This window comes from Lissotriton helveticus, chromosome 10 (genome assembly GCF_964261635.1).
Source record: "Lissotriton helveticus chromosome 10, aLisHel1.1, whole genome shotgun sequence".
Lineage (NCBI taxonomy): Eukaryota > Metazoa > Chordata > Amphibia > Caudata > Salamandridae > Lissotriton > Lissotriton helveticus.
The window spans coordinates 821,051,718-821,070,722 of NC_136071.1; the positions used below are offsets into that span (position 1 = coordinate 821,051,718).

Genomic DNA, 19,005 nt, shown 5'->3' on the forward strand with positions numbered 1-19,005 from the left:
CTCAATCCGAAAAGGACGGGGTTTACAAAGCACGGCGAGCGCGTGGAGAGTCCCGCTCACATGCGCCGGCACTTCACACCCACTCGAGCTGAATGGCAGCAGGGCTGCAACTGAGCATCCATCTGTTGGTTGTAAACCCCCTCCCCGCCCCCTCTTCTCTCTCGCATTGTCTGTCTCGCTCAATTTTACTCAGTCTTTGGCCCGCTCCTTCTCTCGGTCTTTATCCACATTTTCCGCTACTTATCCCTCTTACACCCTCTTGTTCTTTCTTATTTTCTCCCAGTTGTGTTTTCTCCGGCCCTCCACCCCCCGGTCCTATTTAGTGCCTTTCTCACACAACTTGCGCCTGCTCTTAGAGCACAGCCTCAGAATTCTAAACGATGCATCAAAAATAAGAGCAGTTTAAATAGCCAGTTTACACAAAGGCTGTAAGATGAGGTCTGGTGCCATCTTTCCCGAATCGTTGCAGAGATGAAGCTGTCCCAAGAACTTGCCTGGTTATTTGTTTCTGCGGAATGCTCGCAGGCCGTGCCTTCCTTTACAGAAATGATCCCCTCGGGGAGACTGCCCCAGCAGCCCCCCTCCCCCTCCCCCCACAGACGTCACCACAAGACATGAGGAGGGAGCGAGCAGCTGCAGGAAGGTAAACACCTGGCTGCCTCCCAACACGTGTAAACACGCCACCAGAAAGGCTCCGCAGCCGCAAACCACATACTCCCTCTGAGATCCGGAGGAGCAGGCCGCAGCCAGGGGCTCCTTGGCGACACTGAGTGCACCTGGCAAGAGGGCTTCTTAGACCTGCACTTTTAGGAAACATGTTTATCTAATTGTGCAGCATGAACCTACCCAAAACGGTGAGTAATCGCTACCAAGTAACTAAAGTGCTTCGTACAATGACAGGATGGATGCATGAGAGCCGCTGGATGCGGTAAAACAGGTTCCTCGCAAAGCATGGGGTACTTTTAAGTTCTTGATCGGGCAGCCTGTGGATTCCTACTTCTACAAGAATAGTACCCTCACAACGATAATAAGGAAGGAGATATTCCCGTGCTTTAAAATAGAAATATGCAACTCAGGCAAGGCTCGATACGGGCTCTTGCCACGCTCGACCTCTGTCCCATGGAGAATGGTGGGCCAAAACAGAGCAGAGTTTCTGAACCTTGAACATGGTGTGGAATAGCTGCCAGCCTCAAATTCACCAAGAGACTTAAGCACGCAGTTTGATGCACACTTGTCACCCCAAAAACCTGATAAAATGCCATAGGTTAAGAAGGGGCACTTATGAAATATTTCAAAACTTTCATTCATGGTGCGTTAAACAAGACTCTGACACCCTCCCTTCAAGAGCCCGGGGTCATCACCCTCCTCAAGACAACACTGAAATACTCTGGTATACAGGGACTTTTTCAGCACAATTTCTGTTAACAATTAGCTTAAAGGCCACAGGTATTGGAGACAGTTAAAAAAAAAGGGTCATGCAAATTCACGTTTCATCATGTCGCAAAATGTACAAATCATGTTTAGGTTTCGCTTATCTGACAGCCATTGGCTTGCCCAAATTGTGGCTATCCCACCCCTTAAGTTTGCCCCTCCTCTCACACCCCCTCACCCCCTCACACCCCCTCACCCTCACACCCCCTCACCCACCCTCACACCCCATCACTCACCCTCACTCACCCTCACTCACCCTCACTCACCCTCACACATCCTCACTCACCCCCTCACCCCCTCACCCTCACACCCCCTCACCCTCACACCCCCTCACCCTCACCCCCTCAACCCTTCACCCTCACCCCTCTCACCCTCACAACCTTCTCACCCTCACACACCCCTCACCCACCCCCTCACACACACCCTCAGCCTCACACACCCCCTCAGCCTCACACACCCCCTCAGCCTCACTCGCCCCCTCAGCCTCACACACCCCCTCAGCCTCACACACACCCTCACCCACCCTCACACACCCTCACCAACCCACCCTCACCCACCCTCACACACCCTCTCTCACCATCACACATCCTCTCTCACCCTCACACACCCTCTCTCACCCTCACACACCCTCACTCACCCTCTCACCCCCTCACTCACCCTCTCACTCACCCTCTCATCCTCACATCCCCTCACCCTCACACCCGGCGCTCTGTGTGTGTGTGTCGCTGTGTGTGTGTGTGGCGCTGTGTGTGTGTGGCGCTCTGTGTGTGTGTGGTGCTGTGTGTGTGTTTGTGTGGCTCTGTGTGTGGGTGAAAATGCAATAGGTCTCGCATTTGCGAGAGATTAAGCTATTGGCATTGTAAATGACAATGCCATTTATTTATATGTTTTAAAAACAAAAATAATGTCATGAGCAATGCCAATAGCTCTAACTTTAACAAAGACGAGACCATTGCATTGTAAATGCATGTTGTATATTTTAGTGTGTTGCCTGAAGTGGGAAGGGGCAAATGTCTGCAGCCCCTTCTGTAATACCAAATTTCCACAGAGAGGGGGTATACACACAAGTTGCTACCCTGGAGCACTTTATGTAATACGGCCCCTGGAAGGTACATTAAGGGAGCTAGTAGACTACCTAAAGATGCTTTAAGTAAGTGTTCTGGTTTGAGGAGATTTCCCGTTCCACTCAGTCATCTAGTCAGTAGTAGGGGGAAATCAAGCACTGGAAAAGCCAATAGGTTAGAGCTTGGCACACCTGCAATTATTTTATTTATTTATTTTTGGAAACAAATGCAAAAGGCATTAATAGTGAAAAAGTAATACAAAAACTAAAAAGCCGCTGGCTAAAGGTGGCATGCATATGTTTGCAAAAAATGAGGTAAAAAATATTTCATTGAAAAAATTAATTCAAAACCATGAAATGGAAGTAAGAATAAATTCGGAGATTGGCCAAGCATCCTGGAATTGTAGTCGGCTACTTTTTAGGTACATGTGCACATGTGCACAAGTAAAAGAGCTAACGTCTTAAGAGGTCTGACCTCTTTTTCCATTCTGCATGTTGTGGTGGGAAAAAGCAAAATGGAAAGGCATACTGCATGATAACATTCACAATACAAAAGAAAGGTATCTAAATGCTACCTTTACCTTACCTCTAGTAAGATTTCCTTGTTTTTGTCATTCATGTCCTTCCTTTCATTCTTCCCTTTGCTGGCATGGTAGAAATTCTATTAAAAAAACATATTGCCAAAAAGATTAATACAAGTTAAATAGATTCCAAAAAAGCGCTTCATGTCGATGTGAAATTAAGTCTGTCATCGGGGACAGATGCTTAGCTGTCAAAACATGGCTGCCTGAATCTCATTATGAGTGATATTTACCTCAACAGTTTATACAGCTTATCAGCTAACTCCTCGGGCCAAGACAATAATTATGTTATGTAAACGAGGGAAATGCTTTGGGCCAGAGCTGCATCGTGATTTTAGTTTTTACTCAGAGAAACAGTGACAAAATGTAACTATTATGACAACAATAGAAAGCTTGCTCTTCTTGTATTATTTATTCAATAAGTGCTGCTCCTGATAAAATCATTAATTGCTGCACCATAGCAGAATGTATTCAGTACAAGCTGTGCATACAAAAACACAAATATAAGAGCCCTCCAGTCAACAGAAATAATAATGAGCAGTAAAAATGATGAAAATCTATTCTTCAAGAGACACTTCCAATTTAAAAATATCACGTTTTAACTTTAAACCTACAGGAATTTTATGGTTAGTCAGAAGGAAAATGCCCAAGACAGTAACATTTAAGTTGAAAGCAAAGGCGCTCAAAATATCTTTAAAATGAGACCTTGCTGATTTTAGACATGTGAACCTGTAGCCGGCTTCCAGTGTATGAATTATATTAAATTACTTAGTTAGTGGGTGGTCAACATATAGTGTAATGCGAATATAAACATATCATATAAAAGAACTCATTGAGTCAGCCTGATGTCATCGTTGTCCCACACACTACAACGCTGGATCAACGAAAATTAAAAGACTATGAAATAAAGTTTAATATTAGGTCATAATATTTTTTAACAATCTAGGAGCAGCATTGCAATCTCGACGGAATACAATCCATATGGAATGGAAATATGAATTTGAGTCAAAAGGAACAGCATTATAAAATATAAAAAAATATTTGTGTGCATACACCGATCCATATGAAACTTTTATTCCTCAATTCCCGGGACTTTAGCCTACCCATTAGCCCTGTATTTCCTGGCCACATCACGCCATTAGGGCAAAATTGTAGAACAGTTTAAAGCATTTTGATGTGGATAGTTCATTTCATATGCACATCAACATTGTCCTGCAGCCATATCTCAGAGACTGTTGCTAGAATATTAGCAACCCAATATAGGCATAGTCTAGGACACATCCAGATTGTATGGTAGACATCCCCAACCAGTCCACATCCGTTGACGTATAGTTCACAGTTAATCTTGTCATATGTAAGCAAATCTGTTCAAGTAGAATACATCCTAAGCAGTATTTTTATGTGCACTAACCTGAACCCATCCCTTATGCCACCTCATGAGGGCATTGCAAGTCCTCCTCCCACCCAGTATCATCGCCCCAGATGTGGTGCCCATTTTAACCTTAGGTTGTCCAGTGGACACAAAGAACGATTGATCACTATCTGTAGAGTAACAAAATATTTTTGGGGATAAGGCTTCAGATAGTATTCAATGTTCAGGTGGGAGCTTCTCCGATAGAGCTATAGCCTCTGGTACATGCACCCTTATGGCATGCCTGAATTGTAAATATCTAATAAAAACACAGGCTACTAGTATAAACTCTTGCTGGACTGTGGAAAGGATTTATTGGAGTTATGTCCCCATACACCAGCCAGGGATGATACGCTGATGAAATCCTAATTACTAAACCCAGCAGGTGTTTTAACTTACTGAGCCTTTTGCATACACATAATGTAGTGTATCCGGCATATATATCTTTCCATCCTAGTTTCGTTGTGGTAGCCCACTATAATCTCGCCACGGCATCAAGTGTGTGTTGGTAGCCAAGTCATCAACCCCCTCCCATACAGCTTAAATATACGCATATAAGCCCTAAGATGTGGTTACTGTAGAGAAAAGAAAACACATTCATTTATGACCAGTAGTTGTGTTGCACAAGAATATGTCTCGTTATCCCGCATGCTTTTTTTACGCATGCCATTACAATGTGGACATTACAACGACCGCGCTGTAACAATTTATGCCAATACTCAGCAAGTCGGTACAACAACTTGCTCTGGGGAATGGGGGGGGGGGACGCTGGATGTTGGAATAGTATAATTTACTATTCCACCTCCAGTCTGTGCAACAGTAGGGAGGCTGTTGGATTTAAAATCCAACACCTTCTGACCCCTAGAGAAAGTCATTGTTCCGACTGGCGGAGTAATGGCATGCGTTGTAACAACGCGGGCGTTGTAACTAACACGTAGTAATGGCATGCGGTGTTCCGGTTACGAGGTAAACGATGTTTACCATCGCATAATGGTAGTTGAATAGATATAGGAGTGCAATCCCTGCGTCATATATCCCAAGCTAGCCTTGATTTACAGGATTCCCATAGCAGGGTTTGAAGTGCAACATCAACTCTTTAAAAATGGTTTTCCTGTACCCAGAAGGGTGTGTTTTGAAGCAAGAAAATCAACTTAGGAAACACAATCGTTTCATATTGCGTTGAACAGCTGAGGAGCGAAAGACGGAGCAAATGCCAATGTACTTTATCATACATAGATTTGTTCGGTACCTGACTCAGGTTAAGTTCTTAAAAGGCCTACCTATCACTTGTGACTAATACAGAAGACATGTTAAAGCCCTTAAATCTGTCCTAAAGGGAAATCTGGAAGCAGCCTTTCCATGTCCTGTCGTCAGAGGGAAGAGAGTAGACTTATCCCAATTAACATGAAAGTCAAAGTCTATACCTACTGTCTTGAAATATGCAGGATACCATCTGGCGTCTCTGTTCACGAGTTCCCTTTTGATGGCATCAAAGGGTTTATGCGGGTTTTGAATGGCTTGCATGAAGTTTGAAAAAAGAGGATGCTGAAATTTTCAACCTTTAGGGGTCCATGCAAACATGAGGCTTGCAAACTGACATCCCTGTCGCTATAGTTGAGTAATTGGGCTATCTACTCTGGGATGAACTCCGATTCTGGAAGGCAGAATTAGGACCCTTTTAGTGCATAATTTGAGCCGGTGGTTGCTGGTGGGGCAAACTGACGCTCATTTTTGAGGCCTAGAGCATACTGTTTTTGATCTGACATTTCCTGAGAGCAAGAGAGGGAAAACACACAAAGGGGAAAGAAGGAGAAAGACCGATAAACCATCAAAAAGGGAGAAAGGAACCTGCAAGAGTAAGATAATGGGGCATAAAGTGGCTGGCGGTGGATCAAAGTGCCTGAGGTGGTCCCTGGTATTCGGCGTGCTAACCTTTAATATCGCTGGGCTCTGGCTTCTGAGCATAGCTTTGGGCACCGGCATTCATTGCTTTACAAATTAAACACAGGACCCTTTGCACTCACTCCACAGAAAACAGATAGGCCCTTGGGTTGTGTGTGTCTAGAATCAGGGCTTCAACATATAGTTTGACACTCAGTCACTCACTCCCCTTTCTGGCACCCTCACTTTATGGATGTAGTTCTGCAGGAGCATCCCTTGATGTCCTCTGCTCTTGGGGCAAGCCATCTAACTTCAGCTTTGTTAGCTTTGATTTCCTCCTGCATTACTTTTATAGTGAGGTACTATTCACACACAGTACTTGTTGTTGTACCAACTCTTTCTGTCACTTTGGGAAGATCAATACAAAAAAGGTAGAAGTCTATTGTGTGATTCTTTGCTCCAACAGAGATAGAGTCTCTTTCACCACCCCAATACTTCCTTTAATATAGCATAAAAGTTCATCGGTGCATTCATTGCAGTTAGTGCTCCTGCTGATAAGGGGATTGAATTTGTATCACCCATGTGAACTCTACCAGGAAAGCCAAGAAAGCATATTTCTCCAGCCAGTTTTGTTGTGATGCCCTTGCCCTTCTGGCACAGGCCACGTTCCTCCAATTTCTGCAACTCTGCATCAAGAGCTCCTTTCATATTCAATGCATTAAGGTGCCTGTGTGGCAATGCCAGGACATCCGCATCACCAGGTGTAGATATTTATTGATCTTTCCAGAAGAGAAATTGTATAGTTGCCAGCAACAAATTTGATGCCAAGCAAAGAGACACTAGTCGGATCCATTTTTTATGTATCTTTCTTCATCCTGAGGAGAACGAAACCAATTGTGCAAAGTCAACCATTCGCTTCTTGCTGCACTGCCAACAATCGACGGAAATGATCTGATATTATGTGTCTGGTATCAGTTAGTTTTTTTAGGAGTGCTTTGTGGCACTGTGACAGAACGAAGGAAGAAGAGAGCAAAGAGCACTTCTTTCGTACTGATAGTCGCCTGATTGTGTCAATATAACAAAGAATCCTTGGCCAATCACTCACGTCAGGTCTTCTATGCCGATCATCCATTCAGTGGTGTGCCGATGACCGGGACCAGCGCCTGTGACCCATTTCAATGTTTTACAAGGGTAATTGAGTCAAGGGGGCATTTGTGACCCACTCCTCAACCGGAATTTGTAGTCGTCGACATAAGGTTTTCTCTGCCCCTCCTGCCTCTGTATGCAACTTCCTCACCAATTGGATAGTTCGCACTGGCTATGCAGTGCAGGAGTGTGGCCCTCTTCTGTGCACCACTGCAATCTTACTAGCTTTGAAACCGGATTCTTCACCGCACTCCCCCTTGTCAGTGGATGCAGGAGCTATGATCCATCCAGTGCTTCACAACCCTTTTGCAAGGTACTCTGAAACCAACCTTCAGGTCCCCAGACACGTTTCTTGGCCCCAACCATAGTAAAGGAGGAAGGCAACACAAGGCACAGGAGCACTCCCGATCCACTCCACCGTGGTCATTGATGCTCTCACGGCCTTGGTTCCTATTGGTGCATTTCCCATTGAGAGAGCGCAAATTAAGAAAAACTGTAGAAGTGCACCATATTTACAAGCACGTTGTATTAGTTTAGTAAACATTATATAAGAGTGTCGAAATTATAGAGTGAAAGTACATAATAGTGTTTAATTAGAATAGAATACTTATATAGAGTGTGAAAAGCTAATGTAGATGTTTTTAGAGATGTTAGAGATGTTGAAATCCTATGTTGTGTGACTGTAAGAGAAAATGTAATTCGGCTAAAACGTAGAAATGTGTAGGCCACATGGCAGTTCACAAAGAGTACAAGAAACTGATGTATTTCCACATAATTTGGATTTTAATGTTATTATGATTCAAGTATTACTGAACCTAGGACTGATATATATATGTTTTATAGACGTTTATATAATCATTGTGTGTAATAAGTTAGAATATTGTTTAAACTAAAGAAATTAAATGTTTTGCAGAAGTGCATAGGCCCGTTTCATGGAATCCTAACAGGCCTGAATAGATAAAGTCATTTCTTTTGATCTGCATGTGCTCGTTAGAGAAAGGTCAGGTTAAACACAAGACGCAGAGCCTGTTACATGGTTTACGACTTAAAGATATGGTGGAGGTCGGAATTTGGGGCCCACAGAGAAAGTGTCTTTTGCAGGTGCGAGGGGGTTTAATCAGGAAAGTGATGAATAGACTTTTGTTCAAGAGAGCCTGATACAGGCCTGGAGGAGTCGTCAGGAATTTCCTGGGGGTACCGTCTTGCCGGAGAGGAGCCTAGGAAGCAAGGTCAACGCTAACGATGGGCCTAGAAGGAGTACCAGCATGGAGCACCCACACCACGTGAGGGGCGTCTCTAAAGGGCGTTTCTAATGTAAATGTGATTTTGTATTAGGGACAGCACCCCTGGGTGGAGGCAAGGCAGATGATCTGAGGAACCTAAGAGAGCGGATGGGTAGGCAGATAGGGAACTGCAAGACATCGTTTGGAACAAAGACTAAGGGAAGTGCGTGATCTTCTTTGGAAGTCACCACTGCTGACACCTTTTTAGGTTAAGATCTTGCTAAATAGGGATGTCACTTAGTCTAGTGTAGGGACAGTCTAATCTGATTTCTTTCCTTTCTGTAAATGACACATAATCTACAGCTTGTGTTTATCCTCGTAACTTTGATAATTCTAGAGTTTGTTTTAGTGATATTCTTCTGCCGACTAAGAGCATTTAGAAAATTCATGTTTGTATTGATACCCGTATATCTTTTGAATCTTATTTTGAGATGTTTGTATCTCCAGTTAAGTTTGGCTTTGTAATAAACTTTTAAAACTTTTAAGCTTCAGTGATTCTTTAGAGTGGAGTAAGTTTTTAACTGATTAACCTAGTAGTGGATTGCCTTTTACTCAATGACAGGTACCAACGGTTCAGTCGACCTGAGTTGGGATCTAGATCTATAACTATAGACCAGAAATCCCGCGTTAACAGTTGGTAGCAGAGGATGGTTACCTTCTTGAGGAAGGTGATCTAGACTAGGTTAAGTTTACCCGAAGGTCGCTAGATCGAGAGGTGGCCTGCCGAAGAAGGTGCTGACGGCACGAGAGAAAAGCAGCAGAATTGGACGAGAGTGAGTATAACAAGGGTCATGCATGGACAGATTGCGGTGTTTTGTGTTGTATTTGTATTGTAATGTCAAGCGGAGTTGAATGCCTGTAGTGTGAATGAGAGAGGGTTGTGAGCGCGCGCAACCTGGTAAATCTTAAGTTCGGGGTAGAGCTTAAGTGGTTCGGGTGTATCGAACATCCAGAGTAGTTGTAGACCAGAGTAAGGGGGTCATGAGGTACCATTGATCGCCCGCAGGACCGAGATAGGGGGAATGCAAGAGTGAGTGTGAGGGTAACGGACGCAGGTCGAAAGTTACCGTGTGCAAGTAACCTATCAGAGAAGGCGGTTGTCTGGACGTATACGGAAAGACATTTCGTCAGTTAAGGTGACAATTACAGTTAGACTGTGGACGTACAGTCAGAGAAAGGTGATCGCTTGGTCGGAAGTAATCATTTTTCGGAGTATGAATGGGACGCATGCATGACCGGGAGACGAGCGGAAAAAGGAGGGGAACTGCTGCAAACGGGGACGAGTGACGTCAGCGAGAGCCGCGCTGTGATAGGGCAGTCACTGTGAAGCCGCGCTGGGACGAGAGACGTCAGCGAGAGCCGCGCTGTGATAGGGCGGTTGGGGTGACGTCAGCGAAGAGCCGCGCAGTGATAGGCCAGTTAGCGAAAACCGCGCTGAGATTGGTGGATTGTCATCAGGAAGTAAACGAACGCGGAGAAAATAGAAATTTGTAGAGTTTGAACATGAAGTGTTTTAAATGCTTGAGAGGGATTTTTAAGAGAAAAAGAAGAGAATCTTATTCCGGGGAAGAGGCGCCGCCGGAGGGTACACCAGCTCACTATATGGCAATGTTGGGTTGCATACTATACTGTGGCTTGGGACTTGGAGTAAGATTACAGAAGGGAATGAGGAATTGACCTTTCCGAAATACGGAACGTTTAGACTAGAGGTGTTGCATCAGTTGAAAGCAGTCATGTCCTCACTGAGACCTTTGCCTAGACCAACACAGTTTGAGGCCCTTAATGCGTGGATTAGGGCGGCGCACGACAGGAGTCAGAACAGACGCCAAGAAAGGGTAAGGCGATCAGTAAGGGCAGTGCAAGATGCTAAATGGGATGAAGAAGCCAAGAAGTGGAGGGTACAGGTGATTGAGGTAGATACGTTGTACCCCTTGAGAGAGGTTACAGGTGGAAAGAAACCCATGGAAGAGGATGATGAGAGCGAGTCGGAGGACGGCCTCATAAATAGGTTGTTGATAGATAGACCACCTCCGGACAATATGGAGACAGAAGGTACGGGGCTCCCAAAAGAAGACAGGGTTGGCATAGAAGGGTATAGGCCACTCCCTTTAGCGGATTGGGTACCTACCAAAGATGAAGGGACACTTCAACATAGTCCTGTACAGAGAGTAGTCGGAAGGTTTGTGGTGCAGAAGACGCCAGCAACAGAGAGGGCTGAGTCTCATGGATTGCCAGAGGCTCTTCAAGTACCTGTTACCATAGGTCCTATACGGTCGATTTATAGCCCAGAGAAAGCGAGAGAGGAAAACCAGGTACAGCTGGACAGGGAAAGAGTTGAGATAGAAGGAAGGAATAACACGACCAATGCCTGGAGGCAATTGCCAGGACCAATAACGTGGAGCACCCCATTGGATTCAGCAGTGGGCCCCGTAATAGAGCAAGGGGGACAGAGAGGACCGATGGATCTGAGGGGACCACGGCCGAAATCCTACAAAGAGCTGAGGGCTGACTTGAGAGAATGGGATGCGTCGACAGAAGCACAGAGCAACAGGTCAAGAGCAGAAGCAGAATGGGGAAGTCGAGGCAATGGAACATTATCTCATTGCGGGGCTAGCGAAGGCAGTCAGGAGTGGGATGGTAAAAGTCAGGAGAGTAGAGGAGTTATACGTCATACAGACAGAGGAAATGAGCAGGAGCAAAGAGGCAGAAGTACGGAGTGTGGGGAGACATCTCGTTTCATTCAAAATGAGGGAGGACAAAGGACCCAAGAGTACAGGGATAGGTTTAGGTGCACTCACCATGCACCCAGTGATAATGTACAGCACTGGAGTCGTGGGAGCATAGGGAACAGTGAAGGATCTTGTCAGGTGCCGACTGATCAGAGACCACCGGCAAATGGTGAAGAGATGGGGAATAACGGAATGTCTTACCATGCACCTAGGGAAGCCAGGCAAAATGGGAAATGTGGAACTATGGGGAATAGGGGAGTGTTTCACTACCAACCTAGAGAGGATGGAACTGCATGGGACCTGGAGAGATGGGAGCATGGGAGGACTCCCCATAACACGCCTGAGCCCAGACGTAGGACTCAGAGCTGTGATGGGAGAGATACAATTGGACTATCTAAAGATAGTATACTGAAAGCTGTGATAAAAGCCAAAAGACTCGATGTGACCAGCTTAAGATCTGATCTGAACGATATAATAGACGGTACATTGTCTTTAGAAAGGATCGACATGTACGAACAAGATGAGCTACTGTTTATAGCAAAGGACATCACTCGAAAAGCCAAAGCAACTCATGAGAAACTGTCTGAATTGGCAGACAAGTATATGGTAGATTTGTCCAGAACCAAGGCATTACAGGGTAATCACAGGTTGCAGTATTCAGATCAGGACTTAGATGAGAGGGGGACAACTGGATTAAAAACACACATAAGGGAACTGATCACAGGAATAAGAGCATGGAGAGACCTGGACAAATGGGAAGAGAGGTGGTCCAAGAAGGGAACTGTCAGGCGGAGTGCGAATGTGATGTCTCCAGAGGGAAGGCTAATGCAGATGGAGGCATTCCCTTTGCGGGAAATATCGAATGGGAATTATGTACATGTGCCCTGGAGTAGGGGAGATTTGGCTGCATTTACCAACTCATTTCCGAAGTTAAGGGAGAATCCTGTAGAGTGGTACAAGCAGGTAGAGAGGTTTGTCAAGATTTCAACGGTGTTGTGGATTGATTTGAACACCTTGTTTGATATTGTGGTTCCAGGAGACTTGTGGATAGCATGCAAGGTTAGTGTCGATTGGCCAACTGTAGAACCAGAAAGGGATCCTCGTACTAATGGACCGTCAGAAAGTGTAATGTTAAAATATGAAAGGGTGATTACATGGTTGAAGGATAAAGTGCCACCACAAGACATAGACTGGGTAAAAATAGACCGAACAAGACAGGAACCAAAGGAGACAGTTCATGAGTATTATGAGCGATTGCTGAAAGCATTCAAACAATACAGTGGACTGGATGTAATGGACCCCAAAGATATAGGACAGTTTGTATCAAAGTTTGTTTTGGGGTTGAGACCCGATATTTGTCTGATGATTCAGCAGCATTTAATTTGTTGGCAAAACAAACCATTGGATGAGATTTTGAGATACGCAAGATACTGCAGTGATGAGATAGAGTCCAAAGCAAAGAAATTAAAGGAAAAATTGATGGTGGTGCAAATGCAGTCAGCTGCAAAGGGAGGACAGCAGCAACAGGGAACAGGGACCATGGGACGGAAATCAAACAGTCAGAATAGGGACAACGAGGAAAACCCTAGACCTAGGATAGATCTTGCTACATTGAAAAAAACGACAAAGTGCCACCAGTGTCACCAGGTGGGACATTGGAGAGGCGAGTGTCCCTATAACCCTGAAAATGGAGAAATAGAAGTAGAGGAGGAAGTTCAGGAAGTTCCAGTTCAAAGGGTGACAGTGTCAAGAAGTAATGTGGCCAAAGGGGGGACTTCGGCTCCACGAGCTCAGTTCCCTCAGCCACCAAAGATTACGACAGGAGGAAAGGTCTATAGACAAATGCCTTTGTTCACAGGTAAAGAAGAGTGTTACTACGTTGATCCATTGACGGGACGACGTGTAAGTAGAGAGGAGGACTGTACCCTCGGGGCAGTTCTAGAAGTGGATCAACGAGGACCATTTGTTGAGGCAGAAGTGGCAGGGTGTCCTACAACATTCTTGGTGGATACTGGAGCTACTCGATCAACTCTGAGATCGGCAGTGGTTCCAGATCTACCAATGTCGGGGGAAACGAATCAGGTGGTAGGAGTTGCAAATAAGAGACTGAATAGCCCTTTGGCGGAACCAGTGTCAGTGAAAATAGGAAACTACACGGATGAACATCAGTTTGTGGTATGTGATTCTAGTCCTGTGTGTCTTTTAGGAAGGGACTTATTGTGCAAACTGAACTGCACGATATACTGCACACCTCAGGGAGTAGAGGTACAGACTACAGACGATGACGCTACCTTCAAAGTTGTAAATTCGAGAACATGCATAGAGCTGTATCCTACCCTGACAGTGGAGGAGCTCCCATGGGATTTACGAGATGCAGTGTCATCCGAGGTATGGGATTTTACTGGAGAAGAGATAGGACTGATCAAAGGAGTAGAACCAGTGAAGATTATGGTTAAACCAAATGCTGAATATCCAAGAACGCCCCAGTACAAACTGACCCCGGAGACGATTGCAGGAATAAAACCCGTAATCGACTCTATGATTCAACAGGGAATACTGAAGGAAATCGTGGGAAGTCCATGCAACTCCCCGATTATGGGTTTGCAGAAACCTAGTGGGAAATTTAGAATAGTGCAAGATCTTCGAAAAATTAACAACATAGTTGTTTCATGTTGTCCAGTGGTACCGAATCCATCAGTGATATTGTTTCAGATACCATTCCAAGCTGAGTGGTTCACAGTGATAGATCTTTGTCAGGCTTTCTTTTCAATCCCATTGGATGAAGAGAGCCAGTACCTTTTCGCTTTTAAAATGGAAAGTCGCGTTTTAACATGGTGTCGTATCCCCCAAGGGTTTACAGATAGCCCATCAATTTTCAACCAGCTGTTGAAGAAAAATCTTGAAAGTCTGGTACTGCCCCAGAACTCGGTTCTGGTCCAGTACATAGACGACCTACTTGTTGCGTCAGAAACAGAAGAGGCTTGTAAGACAGATACCATTGCCTTGCTGAACCATTTAGCTGAAAATGGACACAAGGTATCTCCGAGCAAATTGCAGTACTGTCTGACAGAAGTACAGTACTTGGGACACCGGATAGAAAAAGGAAAGCGCAAGGTGTCACCAGATAGGATAGAGGCGATAATGAAAATGAATGCGCCTACGACACAGAGAGAAGTCAGGATGTTCCTAGGAATGGTTGGTTATTGCCGACAGTGGATAGCTACCTTTTCACTGAAAGCAAAACCCTTACAGAAACTGACGCACAAGGAGGTGAGTGATCCGGTACCATGGGACAATGATTGTTTGATGGCGTTCCTGCAGCTGAGAGAGGATTTGTGCCGTGCTCCGGCTTTGGGAATGCCAGATTATGAGAAACCATTTGCACTTTTCTGGTGTGAGAGAGAAGGCTGTGCTTTGTCAGTCTTGGTACAAATTCATGTAAATGCCCGTAGACCAGTTGCATACTTTTCGGCTACCTTAGATCCAGTAGCCGCAGCGTTGCCCGGATGTCTCAAATCCGTTGCTGCAACGGGTGTCAGCATTGAGCAGTGTGAAAATATTGTAATGGGACACCAGTTAGTGGTGTATGTACCGCATTCTGTAGAATTGTTGATGACCAGGACCAAGACACAGCACATGACCAACAGCAGGCTCACGCGCTACGAGCAAGTTATTCTTGCTGCAGAGAACGTGACCCTTAAGAGGTGCTCTGTTTTGAATCCTGCTACATTGATGCCACTTCCTAATGATATTGAAGGCGAGGAATGTGAAGATCACGACTGCCTTGATGTGACTGAACTATGCACGAAGCCAAGACCAGATATCGTGGATGAGCCGTTGATCGACCCTGATGAAATTTTCTTTGTTGATGGCTCATGTTTAAGAGACGATACTGGTCGGTTGAGAGCAGCTTATGCTGTTTGCACCATTACTGGAGTTGTGGAAGCCGCTTGCCTGGAAGGAGTACACTCCGCTCAGGTAGCAGAAATCATTGCATTGACACGTGCCTGTATAGCAGGAAACAAAATTAGAGTCACCATATATACAGATAGCCAATATGGTTTCGGTGTAGTTCATGATTTCGGGCAGTTGTGGTCTCAGAGAGGTTACATGACCTCCTCTGGTTCGCCTATTCGAAATGGAGAATTTGTGCGACTACTGTTAGAAGCATTACAAGGTCCAGCTGAAATTGCAATAGTCAAATGCACAGCCCACACCAAAAATACAGATTTTGTGTCGCAAGGAAATAGATATGCAGATGAAGTTGCGCGCTATTGTGCGGAGCAAGGATATTCTTTCACGGAGGTGGAAGTAGGTGGGGCTCAGGAAAAGACCGAATTAAACATGATGTTAGAAACAGTAGATACTTGGGAGGATTTGAAAAACATGCAAGAAAATGCACCTGATTCTGAGAAAAAGGCATGGGAAACAGCAGGTTGTGTGAAAGGTGAAATGGATTTCTGGGTTTCAGCAGATGGAAGAGCAGTGTTACCTGAGGAATTAGTGAGTCCAATGACACGACAGATACATGGTCCAGTACACCTAGGAAGAGATGCCATGCTGAGGGTATTCAGGCAGACTTGGTATTGCCCTAAGTTTCGGATTGCAGCAGAAGCAGTGTGTAGGAGATGTGTCACATGTCAGCAACTAAACGTAGGGAAAAGAACACCAGTTACAATGAGTCACATTGGGAGGTCTGGGGGGCCTTTCAACAGAATGCAATTAGATTTTATTGAAATGCCAAAAAGCAACCACCTCAGGTATGTTCTGGTGGTTGTATGCATATTTTCCAGATGGGTCGAAGCATACCCTACACGCAGGTGCGATACACTCACAGTAGCAAAGTTGTTGCTTAGAGAGTTGATCCCGCGCTACGGGGTGCCAAACTCCCTGGAATCAGATCGACGAACTCATTTTAACAGTGAAGTTGTGAAAATGCTTTGCTCTGCATTGAACATTGATCAGAAGTTGCACTGTAGCTATCGACCAGAGGCTTCAGGTATCGTGGAGCAGATCAATGGCACGTTGAAGTCCCGAATAGCCAAAGTATGTTCATCGACTTCCTTAAGTTGGCCTGATGCTCTGCCTTTGGTGCTCATGAGTATGCGTAACACACCAGACAGGAGGACAGGTCTCTCTCCGCATGAGATCCTGATGGGGAGGGCAATGAGACTTCCAACTGTCCCAACCACTGCTTTGTTGAACATTACAGATGACCTAATCCTGGATTACTGCAAGGGACTGTCTGACGCCATTCATTCTGTGTCCTTCCAGGTGCAGGCTGCTGAGGTTCCATCTTCCAGAGACTTGTGTCATGATCTGTGCCCAGGGGATTGGGTTTTACTGAAAAAACATGTCCGGAAGAACTGTCTAGACGTGCGCTGGAAGGGGCCCTACCAGGTCATCCTTACCACGAATACCGCTGTGAAGTGCGGAGGGTTGCCAAATTGGATCCATGTTTCCCATACTCGAAGAGTTCCAGCACCCCTAGAAGAAACAGCTCCTCTCGCCGATGAAGATTCAGTTCTGGACGGTGAGCCACTAGAGGGGATCAGTCAAGCTGTGGGGGTGTCTGAAGAAGTTGGGAGCGCTACAGATCCAGAAGAAGAAAGACAGAACGGCAGTGAAACTGAAGTTGCCACTGAAGGAGAAAGCTGCTGTGAAAACAACTCAGACACAGATCAAGTCCAGAGTGATCAAGAACAGAGTGAGAGGACAAGAAATAGGAGAACAAGGCGTGGAGCAGCTATTGGCCTGAAAGAAAAAAGAGGCCAAGCTTGAAGCCAGCTCGAGAGGAAACTCTTGCTCCTATATCCGAAGACTCGGATCTGGACGAAGGTGTACAAGAGCAGGAACAGGAAGGTCTAAGGAGATCAAGGAGGGTGCGAGTGCCTTGTAGAAGATACTCTACTCCTGAGTGGACCTACCTCGCTGCAGATGTCAGAAGCACGCAGAACTGGGAGGGTGAGGCAAGTGACCCTGACCAGAATTGACCCCATCATAACAGTGGAAATAGAGTTGCTGATACCAGGAGTGGAGGTCGAAGGATTGCTGACTCTCAATATTGTCTATCCTCCTCTCCTGAGTGGAATAAGAGACTTGGTCTTAAACACAGTAGAATTTCCGGTTTGTTGTTCAAGGAGTCCAATACTCGAGGAGCTCCTTCTTCGTTTAGAAATATTAGAAGGTGTGATGAGAGTCGTTGGAACACGTATAATTCCAGATTGCTAAAGACTTTGTAGATAAATTAATGAAGAGATAACCTAGCACCGAGTGGAAGAAGAAACTAGGGACTTCCATTTAGTGGACGGAGAAGGGCTAGGGTTGTCTGTTGCTATAGAACACAAAGATTGATCTTGCGGAGAAGATTATCAGCTTCCAGGTGTGGTTCGACTAGAGACATTGTGCTGAGGAAGAAAACTGGAACTACACTGTTTGAGGTCATGGAGGCTGGCAACCCGAACCGCAGGGCCAAATGTATAATAGGCACTCTTTTAGTGGGAGTGATTTTTCTTATAGCTTTAGTGGTTACAATATCATATGTAGTGGGACATGAAAACGAAGAGAAAGCAACAACAAAACCAAAGATTACATCGACACAGACACCTACTATTGCTGGTAAAAAGGGGGACAATACAGGGAAAGACAAAGCTTTACTAGCAGCTGAGACTCGTAGGTTACATGTAGATGAATCACAGGGGAACTTTAAATCGAATGCATATGCTAAATTGCTATACGAATATGTTGATGCTATGGAGGCAAAAAATTGTTATGTCTGCATGAAACTGCCAGCCTCTGTAGACAAAGGTATCAGATACCATCATCTTCCATTGACTTATGGAATCACATGTAGTTTGTTGCTGAGCATATTTTATGAACGGGATGGGTTCGAATACTATTTTTCGAACTTTGATTCAGTGCTACCAGAAGTGCCGAACTACAAGCATTTAAATAAGTGGGATTACTATAAGAGTGAAGACAGATTACAGAAGTTTTTCCTTCCCTGGAAAACATTAGATACTTCACATGCCCGAAGAAATAATTTGACTTGTAAAGTGTCAGAAATTGAGAAAAAGTTTATAGGACAGGTGGATGATCGATACAGGAGACAAAAGATTTTAAAATCTTCAGGTCAATGGAAAACAGATTGGACCGAGGAAGAAAGGGCACACCGAAGAAAGGGCACACCAAAGAAAGGGTAGCAATGGTCCAATAGCTCTAGATAGAGAGAAAAGGGGGAAACTGTGCATACACAGAAGTGAAACTTATTACGAGAATGTGTTTGTGGGAAAAGTAAGTTGTGAACATGCTTTCCAATTAGAGTACTATTCTAAAGATTTCTTGAAGGAAATGCAGGTGATCCCGAATGTATATTTTGTCTGTGGTAAAAACGCATACGTGAAACTACCAGATAATTGGTATGGATCATGTTATTTGGTAATTGTCTTCCCCAAAATATACCATGCTAAGGATTTAGGAA

At 44.9% G+C, this 19,005-nt stretch overlaps 1 protein-coding gene across 3 annotated transcripts in view; it reads right to left on the bottom strand.

The window, feature by feature from the left end:
- APBB1IP (amyloid beta precursor protein binding family B member 1 interacting protein) overlaps positions 1-19,005 on the bottom strand; it is an 812,218-nt gene that overhangs the window by 149,127 nt on the left and 644,086 nt on the right. For all 3 annotated transcript variants that reach the window (XM_078663434.1, XM_078663435.1, XM_078663436.1), the window contains one exon: positions 3,081-3,155. In XM_078663434.1, coding sequence (XP_078519560.1) covers positions 3,081-3,155 — 75 coding nt within the window. The remainder of the gene's footprint in view (positions 1-3,080; positions 3,156-19,005) is intronic.